General features: G+C 35.8%; 1 protein-coding gene across 1 annotated transcript in view; it reads left to right on the top strand.

Annotated features, from left to right (window-relative positions):
* LOC125277223 (protocadherin-15-like) overlaps positions 1–18,246 on the top strand; it is a 274,335-nt gene that overhangs the window by 180,263 nt on the left and 75,826 nt on the right. Inside the window, 2 exon segments of the mRNA XM_048205573.1 lie at positions 219–335; positions 12,555–12,695. Of these exon segments, the coding sequence (XP_048061530.1) occupies positions 219–335; positions 12,555–12,695 (258 nt within the window).

The raw sequence follows: 18,246 nt of genomic DNA, 5'->3' as shown, positions 1-18,246 counted from the left end.
GACAATGCATTTTACAGTAGTAGTGGACAGCAGTGAAAGACATCAGCATCCATAAACTGATTAATACTCTATTTATCATTGTGTCACTCCTCACTAAAGGGACGACAGCAGACAGAACAGAATCACTTTGCCAGAGGGCCCTGCTTACCTCAGTCCTGTTTTAATGAGTGTTGTTAATACATATTTTATCCATGTTTCTCTCTCCCTGTTCTTTTCAGGATATGAATGATTTCTCCCCGGTCTTCAGACAGGCTCTTTATAAAGGGATGGTGGCTCCAAACGCAGAGAAGGGGACAGTTATCACAACTGTGTTTGCAGAAGATCAGGATCCTCCAGTAAGTACACAAAGTCATGAACTACACTTCTGCGATCTCTGACTCATCTCAAATGATAAACCTTGACAGTAACCAATTTGTTGTTGCAAATTGTGATTCATTTTTATAACAGACCTGCAATTTTGGAGGTTCAGTGATTCATTTCTGTCATATTTTTTACTTCATGTTTGAAACCCTGGAATAATGCAGGGTTTGTGTGAGGATTTGTTATGTGTAGGTATTAGGAATATTTACAGGTTGCTTAGAGTTAGATATTTGAAATATGTCTCAAATGAAAATTGTGGGGCCAGCACTGCACATTCACAGTCAAGTGAAGGCTGAATAAATACACTGTTCAAAACAACTTTTCTCAAATACTGTTCAGAAGTTTGGGGTCACAATGATTTTTTTATATATATATATATTTTTTTTTTTTTTTTTTTTTTTTGAAGGAAATGATTACTTTTATCTAGAAAGGTAGCATTAAATTGATCAAAAGTGACAATGAAGACATTTAAAATGTTACAGAAGATTTATATTTCAAATAAATAAATGAACCTTCTATTCATCATCGCTGCTCGATAATGGCAAAACAAATATATATATACACAGTGGGTACGGAAAGTATTCAGACCCCCTTAAATTTTTCACTCTTTGTTATATTGCAGCCATTTGCTAAAATCATTTGAGCTCAAGTTCATTTTTTTCCCTCATTAATGTACACACAGCACCCTATATTGACAGAAAAACACAGAATTGTTGACATTTTTGCAGATTTATTAAAAAAGAAAAACTGAAATATCACATGGTCCCTTAGTATTCAGACCCTTTGCTCAGTATTTAGTAGAAGCACCCTTTTGATCTAATACAGCCATGAGTCTTTTTGGGAAAGATGCAACAAGTTTTTCACACTTGGATTTGGGGATCCTCTGCCATTCCTCCTTGCAGATCCTCTCCAGTTCTGTCAGGTTGGATGGTAAACGTTGGTGGACAGCCATTTGTAGGTCTCTCCAGAGAGGTCTCTCCAGAGCTCAATTGGTTTTAAGTCAGGGCTCTGGCTGGGCCATTCAAGAACAGTCATGGAGTTATTGTGAAGCCACTCCTTCATTATTTTAGCTGTGTGCTTAGGGTCTTTGTCTTGTTGGAAGGTAAACCTTCGGCCCAGTCTGAGGTCCTGAGCACTCTGGAGAAGGTTTTCGTCCAGGATATCCCTGTACTTGGCCACATTCATCTTTCCCTCGATTGCAACCAGTCATCCTGTCCCTGCAGCTGAAAAACACCCCCACAGCATGATGCTGCCACCACCATGCTTCACTGTTGGGACTGTATTGGACAGGTGGTGAGCAGTGCCTGGTTTTCTCCACACATACCGCTTAGAATTAAGGCCAAAAAGTTCTATCTTGGTCTCATCAGACCAGAGAATCTTATTTCTCACCATCTTGGCAAACTCCATGCGGGCTTTCATGTGTCTTGCACTGAGGAGAGGCTTCCGTCGGGCCACTCTGCCATAAAGCCCCGACTGGTGGAGGGCTGCAGTGATGGTTGACTTTCTACAACTTTCTCCCATCTCCCGACTGCATCTCTGGAGCTCAGACACCGTGATCTTTGGGTTCTTCTTTACCTCTCTCACCAAGGCTCTTCTCCCCTGATAGTTCAGTTTGGCCGGACGGACAGCTCTAGGAAGGGTTCTGGTCATCCCAATCATCTTCCATTTAAGGATTATGGAGGCCACTGTGCTCTTAGGAACCTTAAGTGCAGCAGAAATTTTTTTGTAGCCTTGGCCAGATCTGTGCCTTGCCACAATTCTGTCTCTGAGCTCTTCAGGCAGTTCCTTTGACCTCATGATTCTCATTTGCTCTGACATGCACTGTGAGCTGTAAGGTCTTATATAGACAGGTGTGTGGCTTTCCTAATCAAGTCCAATCAGTATAATCAAACACAGCTGGACTCAAATGAAGGTGTAGAACCATCTCAAGGATGATCAGAAGAAATGGACAGCACCTGAGTTAAATATATGAGTTGTCACAGCAAAGGGTCTGAATACTTAGGACCATGTGATATTTCAGTTTTTCTTTTTTAATAAATCTGCAAAAATTCAACAATTCTGTGTTTTTCTGTCAATATGGGGTGCTGTGTGTACATTAATGAGGGAAAAAAATGAACTTAAATGATTTTAGCAAATGGCTGCAATATAACAAAGAGTGAAAAATTTAAGAGGGTCTGAATACTTTCCGTACCCACTGTATAATCATGATTATTTTGGTCAGTATTGTAATCATTTTTATTTAACGCGACTATGAGTGACCCATATGACCAAAACCTTACATTAGTATGATTTCTCAAGGATCATGTGACACTGAAGTAATGATGCTGAAAATTCAGCTTTGCATCACAGGAATAAATACAATTTTTAAATATATTAAAATAGAAAACAGTTATTTTAAATTGTAATACTAATTCACAATATTACTGTTTTTATTGTGGTTTTAATCAAATAAATGCAGCCTTGATGAGCAGAAGAGACTTCTTTCAAAAACATTAAATTCCCAGCCGAGGAATAAGGGTCTTATCTAGTGAAACAATCTGTCATTTTCTAAAAAATATAAGAATTATATACTTTTTAACCACAAATGCTTGTCTTGCACTGCTCTGCGATGCGCCACGCTTTACGTAATCACGTTGGAAAGGTCACGCGTGATGTAGGCGGAAGTACCACGGTAGGGTGAAACACTTCCTCTCATTTTCTTCTCCAACTTCAAAATCATCTGACATTGTTTTTACCTTTTTTTGTCGTTTGACTTAGTCTTTGCACGTTCTCTTTGTAAACACTTGCTCGGTATTTCCGCTGATCGTTTTGCTAGATAAGACCTTTATTTTATCGTCTGGGATTGTGTAGAGCCCTTTGAAGCTGCCCTGAAACTGTAATTTGGACCTTCAACCTGGTAGCCATTGAAGTCCACTATATGGAGAAAAATCCTGGAATATTTTCCTCAAAAACCTTAATTTCTTTTCAACTGAAGAAAAAAACTTGGATGACATGGGGGTGAGTAAATTATCAGGAAATTTGAATACTGAACTAATCCTTTAAGTGTGTTCTAAATTACTAAAAGTTCGAGATGGTCAGGTTAAGTTTAGCTGGAGTTAAGACTAGTCAGTTTATTCATTCTTTGAGTGCATGATTTCATCCCTGAACTCTTTAAACTCATTTGGATTTTTTCATCTGAAGTCTTTATAGTGTTGTTTTACTTTGTATGAGAGTTTAGAGTCCCACTTGTGTATCTGTTTGCATGTCCCTCCATTAACATGTTAGTCTGCTGTTGTGGATAATCGGTTTGTTCTGCGCTGTCACTCTCTTTCTGCATCTTTATTTGATTGATCTGACAGAGCCGTTTTACGTTTGCCATCTGGAGACTGGCCTCTCTTTCTCACACGCTAGACAACTCAGAAATGAAATTACACGCAACGACACATATTTTGCCACCGTGGTGAATCCGGAAATGATTTTTTGTGTTTTCATCAGAGAGTAAAAACATGTATTGGGTTTTAGAATGCAGCCCAGCATGCTTTTCAACTTTTACAGCTGGATGGAAACAAGTCCATTATAGTATAGCAAAGACACACATCTCTTATTACCTTATAAATTACATAAACAAGGTTATTCGCCGCCTGAGGTTTGGTTTATTCGGAGTGGCAGTGCATGCCAGAGGCTGGATATGCGCTGAATGCCTGTAAATGTTTATCATCCACAGACTGTAAAACAGAAAGATGCTTTGTGGATTTCTGAGTGTCTATATGCTCTGTGCAGACATATCGTTAACAGATTTTATTGGCTCTCAGTAACTTTGGACAACAATGGCATCTAAGTTTCAAAGACGTCTGAATGTAGTTAGTGTATAAAAGTATTTTTAAAGTGTGTTAATTTGTCTTTCACAACTGCCAAACTTCACAAACAACTGTAGGCGACATTTACAGCCTCACTTGCCATGGTCAGTTTTGTTCCCATCACTTTCCTCTAAGGTAAACAAAGCTTACAGCCGGGGTGCCTGTAATACAGAGGAAGCATTTTCAATTGGTGATCAGGAATGGCCTTTTCATTAGTGGGTGTTAAAATGAACTGAGATGTTGCTATTGAAATTTGTAGCTTTTAATGTTCGCTGCGTGGTTGTTGCAGTTGTCACAGAATTATGAGCTATGGTTGGTGCTGCTTACAATACATTCAAGGAAACAGCAGGGGTTCTGGAACCACTTTTTAGCCCACGTCTTATTCAACTAAACATTGTCTGATATTAAAATATGGTCTTCACTGGGTTTTCAATGGGAAAATTGCATATTCCACTTATAAATGACTACCGTTCAAAAGTCTGGGGTCTGTAAGATTTTTTTTTTTGTTTCTGGAAGAAGTTTCTTATGCTCACCTAGGCTGCATTTATTTGATCGGAAATACAGTAAAAACAGTGAAATAGTATTTAAAATAAATAGTAATCAATAGTATTTAAATTTTACAATTTACAGTAGATGTTGTCTATTTTAATATATGTCTAGTTCAGTCTAAAGTGTGCAGGCTGATTGTCCTTTATATGCGATCTGCAAGCAATTACATCATTACCGCACACTCTGCTGATCCTGCAGCCAATAAGATTGCTTGCTCAACCTTTATATAGTCTGGTTCATTGTTTGCTGTAAGCTAGTACTGCAGCCCGCTATCAGAGTTCCTCTGAAACCCTCCACCTCCCCCAGCTCCACCTGCCTAGAGCTGATACGGGATTTATGCATGTCCAGTTATGCAGTAGCAGCATATCTTACAGCAGTGTGTCTGTGTATCTGGGTACAGTAAGTCCATACCATATCAACAGCAGCAGCACCAACAGTGTAACAGATCTAGTCCACCAAGACCATATACATTAATTTTGCCATATTCAATACCATGCTAAAACTATACCAAGAGTTGTCAGGATTGAAATTTTAAAATGCATGGTATTCCTGTTAAGGCAAAGTTGAATTTTCAGCATCATTAGGCCGTCTGTCCACCAAAGCATTTTTTTTTTTTTTTTTCACCAAAGCTGCTAAAAACACCTAGCTGTGAACTCTTGAGAGGACTTTGGCAGCGCAGCATTTTTTTATTGTTGTTGTTGTTGTTGTTTTTTCATTTGAGACGCTTTGTTGCTATGATACGGAATATCTGCAGCACTCTTACTTGTAACTGATTTTGCAGATAATTTGTTTCAGATGTAGAGTACTTGCTATGTACGTTTGGAGACCACCAGCAATATTAATTTCTCATCAATTTTGTTCCATTCTCTGCTTGTTGATGTCATTGTACAGCAAGAATGTTGTGACAGTTGGTCGGTGTTGTGTTTGTCCCGCCCCTCCTTCCCTCTGATTGGCTGGCTGGCTAAAAAGTAAAAGTGATGAGTGCAGCGTTTTACTGAAAGTTGAACATTCTTTAACTCGAGGCGACCGGAAAAAACGCTGAGCGAAAAATGCTTTGGTGGACACATGGCCTTACTCCAGTCTTCAATATCATGATCCTTCAGAAATCATTCTAATATGCTGATTGGTGCTCAACAAACATTTGTTCTTATTATCAAGGTTAAAAAGAGCAGCTTAATATTTCTATGGAAATATATTTATAGGATTTTGTGATAATTAGAACATTTAAAAGAACAGCATTTTTTTTTTTTTTTTTTTTTTTTTTTTTTGTAACTGTAATATAAATGTCTTTACTGTCACTCTTGATGAATTTAATGTGTCCTTGCTAAATAAAAGTATTTTAGTTTAGTTTAGTTCAATTTAGTTTAGTTTAGGTTGAACTCTGAAGCTGACATTTTGAGTTGCATGTAGTTTTGTTTCTTGTGAGAAAATAAGAAAACAATACTAAAAAAATTTAGTTTAGTTATTTATTCACTGAAAATTTCCTCTCACATCACAGATTAGAGACAAATGACATGACACTGACATCAAACCTGATGACAGAATATCTGAGGGAAAAAATATGGATATGAATGAGATGACATGGCGGAGGGCAAGATTTTCTGTGAATAACAATAAGTGTTTTTAAGTGACTAGACGATTCTTGACAGCAGGTGAGAGTGGTCAGTGAAAGGTGATTAAGGTGACTCTGAATCCCTCTGTAAAGGAGGACCCTGTGTGCTTACATCACCCTAGGGGACAGAAGTTTGTCTGAGAGAGACGTGTGCTGCTGGGATTCTCTGACATACAGCTTAACCTGCAAGACAGAGACACAACACTGCCAAGGGTTTTAAGTTAGGTTTTTATTTTATTCTTTTTTGTTTTGAGTTCAAGGACGCTGACAATGCCAAAGCGACAAGACAGTCTGTGTTGTGTCTAAGAGTTAAAGGAACGAGTCATCCAAAAATGAAAATTCAGTCATTGTTTACTGGCTCCACTCTCAACCTTTTCTTCTGCAGATCACAAAAGGAAACATTTATTTTTAATAATGTGCCAGTCAGTAGCCACTTTCACTCAGTAATGCTGGTAAATTACCGTAAAATTACCAGAACAACTTTTCGGGTAAATACACAAATGTGCTTGAAACACCGTTTCATCTTTTACCGGTAAGATACTATTCACACATTTGAACCAAAATGCAGGTAAACTCTGTGATGTCAATCATCGGAAATAACTGGTAATGATGGAAATGGTGCTGAGGCGTTTTCTTTATCCACCTGGAAGTGCTTTAGTTTCATTTTATTTACTTTTTTTTTTTTTTTTTTTTACTTCTGAGTGATTGGCGAGACACAGAGCATCGTTTTGCTCTTAAAAACATGAGACATAATTATTATAGTACCGCAGTTACTATAGTACACATTAGTAACTGTAGAGGCACAGCACTGATGAATGGAAAAGATGAAAATTTAATCTGTTCATCATATATGGTGATCGAGTCTCTTAGAAAAAAATTGGATTAAACCACTCAATTCATATGGATCAGTTTTACGATCTCTTTATGAACTTTTTGAAGCATCAAAGTGGTTTTTATGTAGCTGTCAATGGAGGGACAGAAAGCTCTCAGATTTCATTAAAAATATCTTCATTTGTGTTCCAAAGATGAACAGAAGTTTTAGGGGTTTGGAACTACATGAGAGTGAGCAATTAATGACAGAATTTAAATTTTTGTGTGAACTAAACCTTTAAATTTTTGTCAGTCAACATTAGAGCGCCAAGTGTGTCTTCATGTGTTCAGCAACGTAGTAAAGCTTACAAAATGTTTATCATAAACTAGCACAAAGACCCAGAATCTGCCCTACCTAAATTTACGGTCAGGAAACGCTACTGGAAACAAGTATAAAGTAGTCGAGTATAAAGTAGACTCCTGTACTCTGTTCCATGTGGTTGCGCTCCATCCACCTTTACAGTTTTTGAAATCAAGAACATATCTAGTGTGAGCTACAAAACATGCTTTACATTTCAATTTTCATAACTTTTGAAATGTTATTACAAACTAGAATTTCTTATTACTGAGCCCCGAGCATGCTCATATTTTATTCTCGCAAGGTTACATGTCTGCTTTACACAGCCAAGGTTTGCGAAAAATTATAAGAGGACGGCCTCATTATTATTAGTGGCATGCATTTGTGCTTTTCTTGAGGCTGTGATTTTTGCATGTGTGTTTGTGTGGCAAGTGCGTTTTTGTGAGGTTTTGATGTCTGGGAAGAAAGTTTGTTTGATGACCCTGGATGCCCCACTGAAATACCAGATTCATCATTCCGGTTGTGTTGTGAATCACCATGGAGACATGGAGCAGCTCAATCTCTGTCTCTCTCAGGCATGACTGGAATTAAAGTCAGATAATTCTCACTTTTAAAATCCCCTTCTCGAAAATGGCCTTGATAGGAAAAGTGTTCTGTGGAACAAGGACAGGAAGTGATCGTCCTCATTAGGGTCCCGCTCAAACACTGATGATTACAGTACGAGCACCGCTGCATTTCCAGTCAGCGCCGGTGAATGAGATAATGACACGGTATTTATATGCAGGGCTGCAAAGGTCACTGGGTAATGAAAGCTCCTCCTTTGCCTTTATGCTGGTTGAACCTCATGTCCTGAGTGGTGACTTCCTTTTATTTGAAAAGATTTAAAGGGATGAGTAATGGACTTCCATCCTTGAAGTGTCACTACAGAGCAGAACAACCAGCAGCCATTAATCATACCGCCACAGCATGAATACAATCACTAGGCAGAAACATAATGTGTCCCACTAATGTGACTGACTCACGTTTGAGTGAGTGACACCTGTTGAAAATGACTCATGAATGTTATATATTAAACAGTTAACTGTTTTTATCCCATATTAGCAGAAATAAGACCGGTCTAATTTCATATTTCATGGCTTAACCCAGAGGTTTTTTTTTTTTTTTTTTTTTTTTTTTTAGGATAACTGTAATATTTAAATTTTTTTGAAGTATTATATATTAATATTACAGAATATTATTATAATATTAAATCTAAAATCGGTTTATATATATATATATATATATATATATATATATATATATATATATATATATATATATATATATATATATATATATATCAAAGTATGTTATATTTTAATTAATACAATTAATTGCATTATATATCATCTATCTATGCATCTCATATATCAATATTTGTGAGAAATTAAAGATCAAGATTATGTATTTTACTGTGCCAGAGTACAGAAATAATGAATAGACAAAAACTAATAAAAAAAAAAAAAAGAATTGTATTAACAAATTAAAAATAGTGCAGATTAACCTTTTTTTTTAGCAAAAAAAAGTAACTTTTTTAATTAAATAATTAATGTCACTAGTGTCTAAAGCCCTGATGTCAAATTAAAAACCATTTGACTACCCAGCACTCACAGTATTGTGAATATTGGCATGGTTGAAAGAGTTTCAGTGGCCTTTAGCAATGATTTTATTCATAATATAGTGTACCTTCATGCTTAATTGTGATTCTTTTTATCATAATATCACACCAAGACTTATCGAAAGGTATCTTTTAGTATAAATAACACTTTGCAATAAGGTTACATTTGTTAACATTAGTTATTACATGGCTCTGTGGAACACTTGATTCTGATTGGTCAATCGCGCCATCCAGCGATAAGTTATTCTCCAATAACAACCGCTAAAAACAGATAACACAGGCTCAGCCGGGTAACTGAAGTCTATCCGCTATACGCTAGGAATGGTTTTTCCTCGTGGAAGTTTTTTGTGTTTTTGCTGAGCTAATAAAATATTAAAACTTAGTCAAATCAATATTTTGTGAACAGTTATTTAAAGGGTTGGTTCACCCAAAAATGAAAATTCTGTCATGAATTACTCACCCTTGTGCCGTTTTACACCTGTAAGACCTTCGTTCATCTTCAGAACACAAATTAAGATATTTTTGTTGAAATCCGATGACTCAATGACATCGGATGTCACAACAGCAATGACGTTTCCTCTCTCAATATCCATCAATGTACTAAAAACATATTTAAATCAGTTCATGTGAGTACAGTGGTTCAATATTAATATCATAAAGCAACGAGAATGTTTTTGGTGCGCCAAAAAAAAACTAAATAGCGACTTATTTAGTGATGGCCGAATTCAAAACACTGCTTCAGGAAGTTTCGGAGCATAATGAATCAGCGTATCAAATCATGATTTGGATCGCGTATAAAACTGCTGAAATCACGTGACTTTGGCGCTCCGAACCGCTGATTCTACATGATGATTCATTATGCTCCGAAGCTTCCTGAAGCAGTGTTTTGAAATCTGCCATCACTATATAAGTCATTATTTTGTTTTGTTTTTTGGCACACCAAAAATATTCTCGTCGCTTTATAATATTAATATTGAACCATTGTACTCACATGAACTGATTTAAATATGTTTTTAGTACCTTTATGGATCTTGAGAGAGGAAGTGTCCATTTGCATTCCGAAGATTTACGAAGGTCTTACGGGTGTGGAACGGCATGAGCGTGAGTAATAAATGACAGAATTTTCATTTTTTGATGAACTAACCCTTTAATCATTTACTCTGGTATCGTGGATTCGCTCTCTCTTGTTTCATACAAACGCAACTGCTGCTATTTTGCGACTATTTTATTCACTGTAATAGATTATAAGATTACAAACAGGTACGATTTTAAATCGGTTTCATCTCAGATCAATATCTCTTATCCCCATAATTATTTATTTAGCGAAATGCTGTGTACTATGTGGTATGACTGTATACCGTATATCTTAAATGTCTGTCTAGTTTGAACTTGCCACTTGCTAGTAGCTGCTCTCTCCGTAAAGAGCTAATAAAATATTTCAACTCAGATTAATATTTCATGTCTAATTATTTACTTATGTGGCAAGTCGCCATGTGATAAGCGGGATAATGTACATCCAGCCAGTTGTTATCACAGAATAAACCTCTTCAGGCTGATGCACCTGATCACCCTGTCGGGGTTTATTCTGTGATAACAACTGGCTGGATGTACATTATCCCTTACTTAACAACTTTAGCTAACATAAACTAACAATGAACGATACTTCTAAAGCATTTATTAAACCGTGTGGAAATTCATCAGTCAACACCATTGCTGAGCATTTTCACCTTAAAACTGCAGTGAACCAAAGACAGTCTCAAAAATGTAGTTTGGATCAGGTAGCTGGTGATTGACTGGAGGCGGGACAAATTTTTATATTCATGATTCTGCTTATATTAATGAAGCTAGAGATACATTCAAGATGTTTTAATGCATGAAGAAATTATTTTCAGAGGAAAAAAAAGATTAAATATGTAATTTTGATTTATCGAAGATGAGTTTTAAGGGATAAAATTATTATTGACTGCAGTGGAACTTTAATTTTACTTGTTTGTGTTAGATGTACAGTAAATAATGATAATTAATGGGACCTTATTGAAAAGTGTAACCAAGATAATATATCATGACTATAAGCATAAAGTCAGGTTTGCAGTGATTGTTAGAATTTAAAAAATGTAAAAATTCTATGCAATATATATATAATGCTACTGTGTGTGCATTTAACTTCTCTAGTACATTCGATATAGCATATTTTGCCTGCATCTGGTGTTCTTATTTGGCATCATGACTGGATTTTACACTTGAAAACCAGGACAGCAAAGAGTGATCCTGTAATGTCAGGTCATCGGATTTAACTTTACTTTCCCTAAACGTAGTGGTGTGATCGTCTTAACAGAGATTAAGGTGGTCGGGTGAGGTAAATCTGTCTGTTTTACTCTACGTGTTCATTCCGTCTGCCGTCAAGCAGACTACAGTGCTGTTTATTTTTATGGCCTGCCACAGAAGCTGTTAAATTATGCATTTCTTCTTTAAATAATGCTTTGAAAACATGGGGGGTGCCAGAGACATATGACACAAATAATAAGCCATAGAAAAATTGTGACATGGACTTAAAAAAAAAGACTAGAAACTAATTTCTTGGCTGTCAGAGATGTAAATGTGATGTTGTTTCTGTCTCTTTCTCCTGCAGTATAAATGACTTTGTATGTTTACCACAGCACAAAGCATCAAACATTTATGACACAGCCAGACGGAAGAGCTGTAAAGTATCAGTAGAATGAGGTGCGGCAGACGGAGCTCTCTGTAGCTCTACAAAACACGATGCCCGAGAGACCTTTGAGGAAGTTCAAACTAGCTATTCAAAGAAGAGTCAATCCTTTAAAGGAATAGTTCACCCAAAATAAATTCTGCCATTATTTATTCACCCTCTTGTCTTTCTAAACATATGATTTACAGAAAAGGAGATGTTTTGCAGAATGTTCAAGCTGTTCTTTTCCATACATTCCAACATATTTTTGACCATAATGTTAAGAAAAGATTTCTATTTATTCCTGTGATATGAAAGCTTCAGTCTTCATTCATCCTTCAGAAATCATTCTAATATGCTGATTTGGTGCTCAAGAAACATTTCTTATTATTATTATCAATGTTGAAAACAGTTGTGCTGCTTAATATTTTTGTGGAAACTGTGATACATTTTTTTCCAGGATTCTTTGATTAATAAAAAGTCAGTCTGCAAATGACTATGATTTGATGTCATAGAAAGAATATATAATTAAGGCTTTTTGAAGCAGTGGTAACAATAGCAGTCTGTAAGTATATAATAATGTGATGCATATAGAATTATTTATAATGATACACCAGCTTTGGTCCTTTAAATCTAAGTAGGTTTGCTCTAGGGATGTGTTGATACTCACCGTGTTCCTCCCTTAGGGTACACCTGCCAGTAAAGTGCGCTACAGAGTGGATCAGGATCTGTCACCGTACAGCGGAAGTATCTTTGATGTAGAAACGGACACAGGACGAGTTATCACCAAAGTCAACCTGAATGAGCAACCCAACACCGTTTTCAAGGTGAGTCTGGGCCGACAGGCTGTTCTTCAACTGTTATGCACTTCACTTGTGTCAGAATCCAGTTTGAATTCAGCCCAGTGTGATTTAAAGTGCCCATATTGTGCTTTTTCAGGATTTTAACTTTCATGTAGCTGTTTGTGAATGAAAAAAGGTCTGGAAAGTTTCAAAGATAAAAGTGCATGATAAATGGGTTATTGTTTCCCCAAATGAAAGAACAATTCTGAACTGCCTGAAATGAGTAATTCCAGTCTTACTTCCTGCATGAAACTACGTAGGTTTGTAACAAGTTAATATAATACCAGCCTATGGTCTTCATTGGCTGCCCGCGAACAATGTCTACTTTGACCCGCCCTCAAACACTTTTCTTGTTTCTGAGGCCTGGAAGAGTTTGGTTCAAGTTGTCGACATGTCGAGAAGACACTGTTTTCTGTGCTGCTGAAGCAAATCCACTTTGCATGCAATTCTTAAGGATTACGAGTCAGGATCGAAAACCGATCCTGGTAAAACCGATGCCATCGTTACCAGTTCTTGACATTAACTTTTTTGCTCACCAGCCAATGTGGCTAGTGGTTTTCCAAAGTTACTAACCACTTAGCATTTCCACTGGCCACAATTTTGATATTAACACCATGGGGAAAAACTGCCATATAGATATTTTGGCATAATTTGGCAGCAGATATATTAGGCTGCTGTCACTTTAAGACCTGACGCGTATGTGCGCACACTTTCACTTTGAGTGTGAGCACAAAATCTGCCGGAATGAGTAAAATTATGACCAATCAGAGCAGGGTAGGCTCACAGAAAGGAGAGGTTTAGAGAGACCAGATCAAACACTGTTTGAACCGTTTCGAACACTGATAAAAGAGGATGCTGAAATATAAATGCAAAGCATTTTTTGACCTCAATTGGATGTATTTAAACCTATTGCATGAGACCTCTAAAACAATATTAATAATCTTTAAAATAGTATAATGTGGCACTTCATAGCTATTTGCAGAGAACAGAAAAACTGAAAATGGCTTAAATATATTTGATTTTTGGACATATTAAACATTAAGTTTTATGGTAACACTTTAAAACAGTGTTCAGTTCATTATGTGTTTACAGCATTTACATTTAGGTTAATGTTACTTTATTAATAAACTATTGTTCATTGTTAATTCATGTTAATTTATAATACATTAAATAATGTAAAAATGTACTTGAAATGTATACATTAACATTAGTTAATGTATTAAACTTGAAATGCTTGAAATGCTGTGAAAGTATAGTTAACTTTTAGTTCATGATAACTCATGAATTAGATAATGCTAACGAACAGAACCTTTTTTAAAGTGTACCACTTTCATGTTATTGAAATCCAGCATCAAGCAAAAGTTTTGCTGAGCTTAGGTCAGTTTGATTCTCTTTCTAATGTTTTAAACATGATCAGACTTGGAAATTGTTTGTCAGATGGCCGCTAATAAAATATCAGCATTTCATGTCATGCGTCCAGTTACTCACACATGGATGCCATTTAAGCAATAGGTGTTGATCTTTAAATCATACTGTTCTATTAATGAGTCACAGAAGTATACTGCTGTCCACCAAGACAGAATATTGTTCTACTTGTTTCTCATGATGGAAAAAGCACAAAGCACAATGTCACTTTAAAATGTTTATTTATAGCAGTCAAACTAAAGCGTAGACCAATTATCTCCAATGTCCTTCAGGTTTACTTGAGGGTCAGTACCTTATCATAGTCAATTAAAAAAGAGGGGGGAGTCACTGGATTAAAATGATAACTATAGCATATGTGTATTTCTGCCACATTCACAGACTTGTGAACTCCTTAGTTACTGTCTGCTCTACTACGACCTGAATCAATACATAAATTAATTAACCTAACGTTAAGTGAGATTAAATCAATTTACCATTGAGCAAATGTAGGTTTTATGGTGTTTATTTGGGAATAGTGGCTGACACGTCATTTAATCAATAAAATGCACATCTAAATATTTTTTTTAAGATTTAGAAAAGGACAAAAGCAGCATTTATCCTCTTTGTATAATTTGTGCCACTGTAAAGTATCTCAGCAACAAATAGACATATTTGTCTGTCTGTAAAATAATATATTATTATAATATATTGTTTTTGTAAAGTTTTTCTGTTCATATTTACAGCAATATAAATATGAACACACACACACACATATATATATATATATATATATATATATATATATATATATATATATTTCTTTCTTTCTTTGGCACAGTGGTTATGGTTCAATGAAAAATAATGATGTCCACGATTAAAAGATGCATTTGAAAAAAAAAATAAAAAATCTAGTTGAAAATATGTGCCATTTAAAAGTGGTCATGTTGATAAAATTTTGAAAGAAAGAAACAAAGAAAGAACGAAAGAAAGAAAGAAAGGATTATAGCATTTTCAAGAAATAAAATTGATTAGAAATGTCTAAAGGTTATAACCATCAAGTGAAAAGCAATTACATATTTTCATTTTACCTTGAATGAGTGTACCCGACTTTATTATAAGTTTTCAAGTTAAAAAAAAATAAAATAAAAAAATAATCACATTCAAATACCATGGAATTTTAAATCAATATCATGAAGTTTTCTTGCGGTTATTTAATTTTACTTTTAAAAAACTGAACTAACCATGTCATGAAAAAAATATGGATTTTTACACAGAAGGGCCAACAGTGGTCCTCAATGATATAATTTCCTGTTTTCTTATCACATGACAACAAAATGATTTCTGTATTTTGGCTATACGACACGTTGGCTGAACGTCTGATGCTTCACAAATCAGTAGTAGTCATTTAAAAGGTATCACAATAGCCAAAACTAAAATAATAATTAGTCAACTATACAGCTTTATTGTAAATGATTTGTCTCAAATTCCAGTGGTTTTGTTTGTTCTTCAGTCTTTTTCTGAAGCTTAGGGTTAAATTTAATTGAACAAATAAATGTGAATTGCTATTAATTGCAGACTTCAAACCTATCATCACCAAAACACACAAAAATGCAAATGCTGGTTACAAAGGGATCTGTCCTTAAAAGGGAGAACACTGCTCACTAAGGCAGAGGCTCTGTCTCATTTGGCTTACTCAGCTCAGTCTCTCTTTGTGGATCAGCCCACGTGTAAATTCATTACTGAGGTTTATGTAACAAATCTCACTATATAAGAAAGTCAGTCATATTAAACTCTTACAATAATGGTGGTCTGAATTTGATTGATTTTGATTCCCTCAATAACTCATTTAAAGGGGACCTATGCCCCATTTTACAAGATGTAAAATAAGTCTCTGATGTCCCCAGAGTGTGTATGTGACATTTTAGCTCAAGATACCCCACAGATAATTTTTTATAGCATGTTAAAATTGCCACTTTTGGGGTTGAGCAAAAACACGCCATTTCAGTGTGTGCCCTTTAAATGCAAATGAGCTGCTGCACTCGGCATAAGAGGGCGGAGCTTCAAGAACTGATTCACTTGTGTCAGGACGCACTATAATGTCAGAAACTGCAAATACATGCTGCTTGAAGATAGAACAGGTATAGTTTAGTTCAATTACAGTTGTAACTTATATTGTCTTCTTCCACTATATTAGTACAAGCCTGTTGTACCGGACACCGTCCGAATGATGGCCAAAACTTTACAGATGAGTTTTATGATGTTTATTGTGCTTCACACAAAAGTTGAAGCGTCCGTTTTTCACTCTAGAAAATCTCTGTAAAGCCGCGCACACACTGAACGATTGTAAGGCCGATTATGAATGTAAATTGATACTTATGACTGATCACGCTCAAACGCGTCAGAGCCAGTTGCGTTCAGTCTGCGATTACAGTCGGTGGTTCAAATTCCATGTATAAGTATTTAAATCTGCTTCAGTCGCAGGAAACAATCGCTGTATGTTGAGCACAGTCTTAGAGTGTTTTAGCTAGTCATTAAATGTGTGCCCGGCTTAAGAGCTTAATAAAACACAGTGCAAGTGTGCATTAAAATAATATCCATAAACTCTCTCTCTCTCCCTTGCATTATCATCAACATACATAGCGAAGTACACAGAATCACTCATTACAACTAACAGTAAACAAATATACAAAGACCTTAAGCCTTTCGGGTAGTGCTTAATAAACAGGTATATCCGTAATTCAACTCCGATGAACGGTAATAAAGTGCTCTCACCTTCATTACTGCAGTATGCAGTATCACTCTGGAGACTGTAAGCTGGATCACGAACAGTTTACTGATCTATCCTTGAGTAACATATTTTTAGCACAACCTCTGTTTTTATTGTCCATTTCCTTTGTATTGGCATTCGTTCACGAAGCAGTCCGGTGTGAAATTATTCGCGCAGACATAAACAAATTTCGGTAGAGTTGAGGGAGCATTTTCTTCGAAAACAAAATTAATCCACCTCGCTATGTGGATTAATCCATCCAGCTACAGAACACCTAAAACTCTTGGGAGACATTCTTGTCAGTGCAGCAATGACGGACTGTGTGAACTCGCTCAGGGCGTTCTATGTTTAAACGGCAGTGTCTGTCAACATTCATGGGCGGGGCCTGTGGCTAAAATGATGTCACACTGCCTTGTTCTGAGACACTGCTTATGATTTATGGGGATTAAAAAAAAAAAAAGGAGTGGTTGGATTTTTAAATTTTTAAATGTGTACACACATTTATGACTATTTATAACCAAACACCATGCAAAAGTGAATTTTGCATAATAGGTCCCCTTTAAAATTAATTGGCTGAATCAATACCTATCAAAACCAACTTCTGTTTGGAGTGTCTTTACTCAACTTGTTTTTTAACAACTTGGTGGCATTTGTTTTCTCTTGTTCTGACATATCCAAACTCCTTATCAAACTTTCTCTTAGCATCTAATTTATAAACATAATTTTTCACCACAGTGGTTTTTTATTTGTATTTATTGATTTTATTCAAGAACAAATCTTTGTTTTATGATAATTGGTTTAGTGATAGATTGTTTTTGGTGGAGTAGTTGTTTAATAACCAAGGTCTTTTGTTCTGGTACTCAGAATTTCTCTCCAAATACCAATAACCCCAGAAGAATTTGCTACAGTTAAGCGAGCTATTCTTTCTGGTATGTGTTATTTAACAACTGTAGTCACTCCTCATTGCCTACTGCATCTTTTCCTAAACCTTGTGATACTCCTGTCAAATTTGTTTTTCTGAATTATAAAATAACATCTTTGTTTCTTAAGAATTTGATTTCTGTTCCACCTGTAATCTCATTTTGGAATAATTCGTTTGATAACCTTGATTGGGGGGAAAACAAACAAACAAACAAACAAAAAAAAAAAAAAAAACAGCAAAAATTCTTTCTCACAAACCAAGTGAGAAAAGTGACCAGATCCAAAGATTTTACCCTGTCAAGAAATGTATGCAAAACTTTAGAGCTGACATTGAGCTAACATGCTCTTATTGTTTGAACTCTGATGAAACAGTGGTACACTTATTATTTTGGTCATGCCACCACTATCAGAAGCTTTGGAATGATATTGGTGATTTTGTCAATT

The sequence above is a fragment of the Megalobrama amblycephala genome, linkage group LG10 (genome assembly GCF_018812025.1).
Source record: "Megalobrama amblycephala isolate DHTTF-2021 linkage group LG10, ASM1881202v1, whole genome shotgun sequence".
Taxonomy (NCBI): domain Eukaryota; kingdom Metazoa; phylum Chordata; class Actinopteri; order Cypriniformes; family Xenocyprididae; genus Megalobrama; species Megalobrama amblycephala.
The sequence above is the reverse complement of the archived record's forward strand: the minus strand, read 5'-3'. Positions and strand labels throughout refer to the sequence as shown.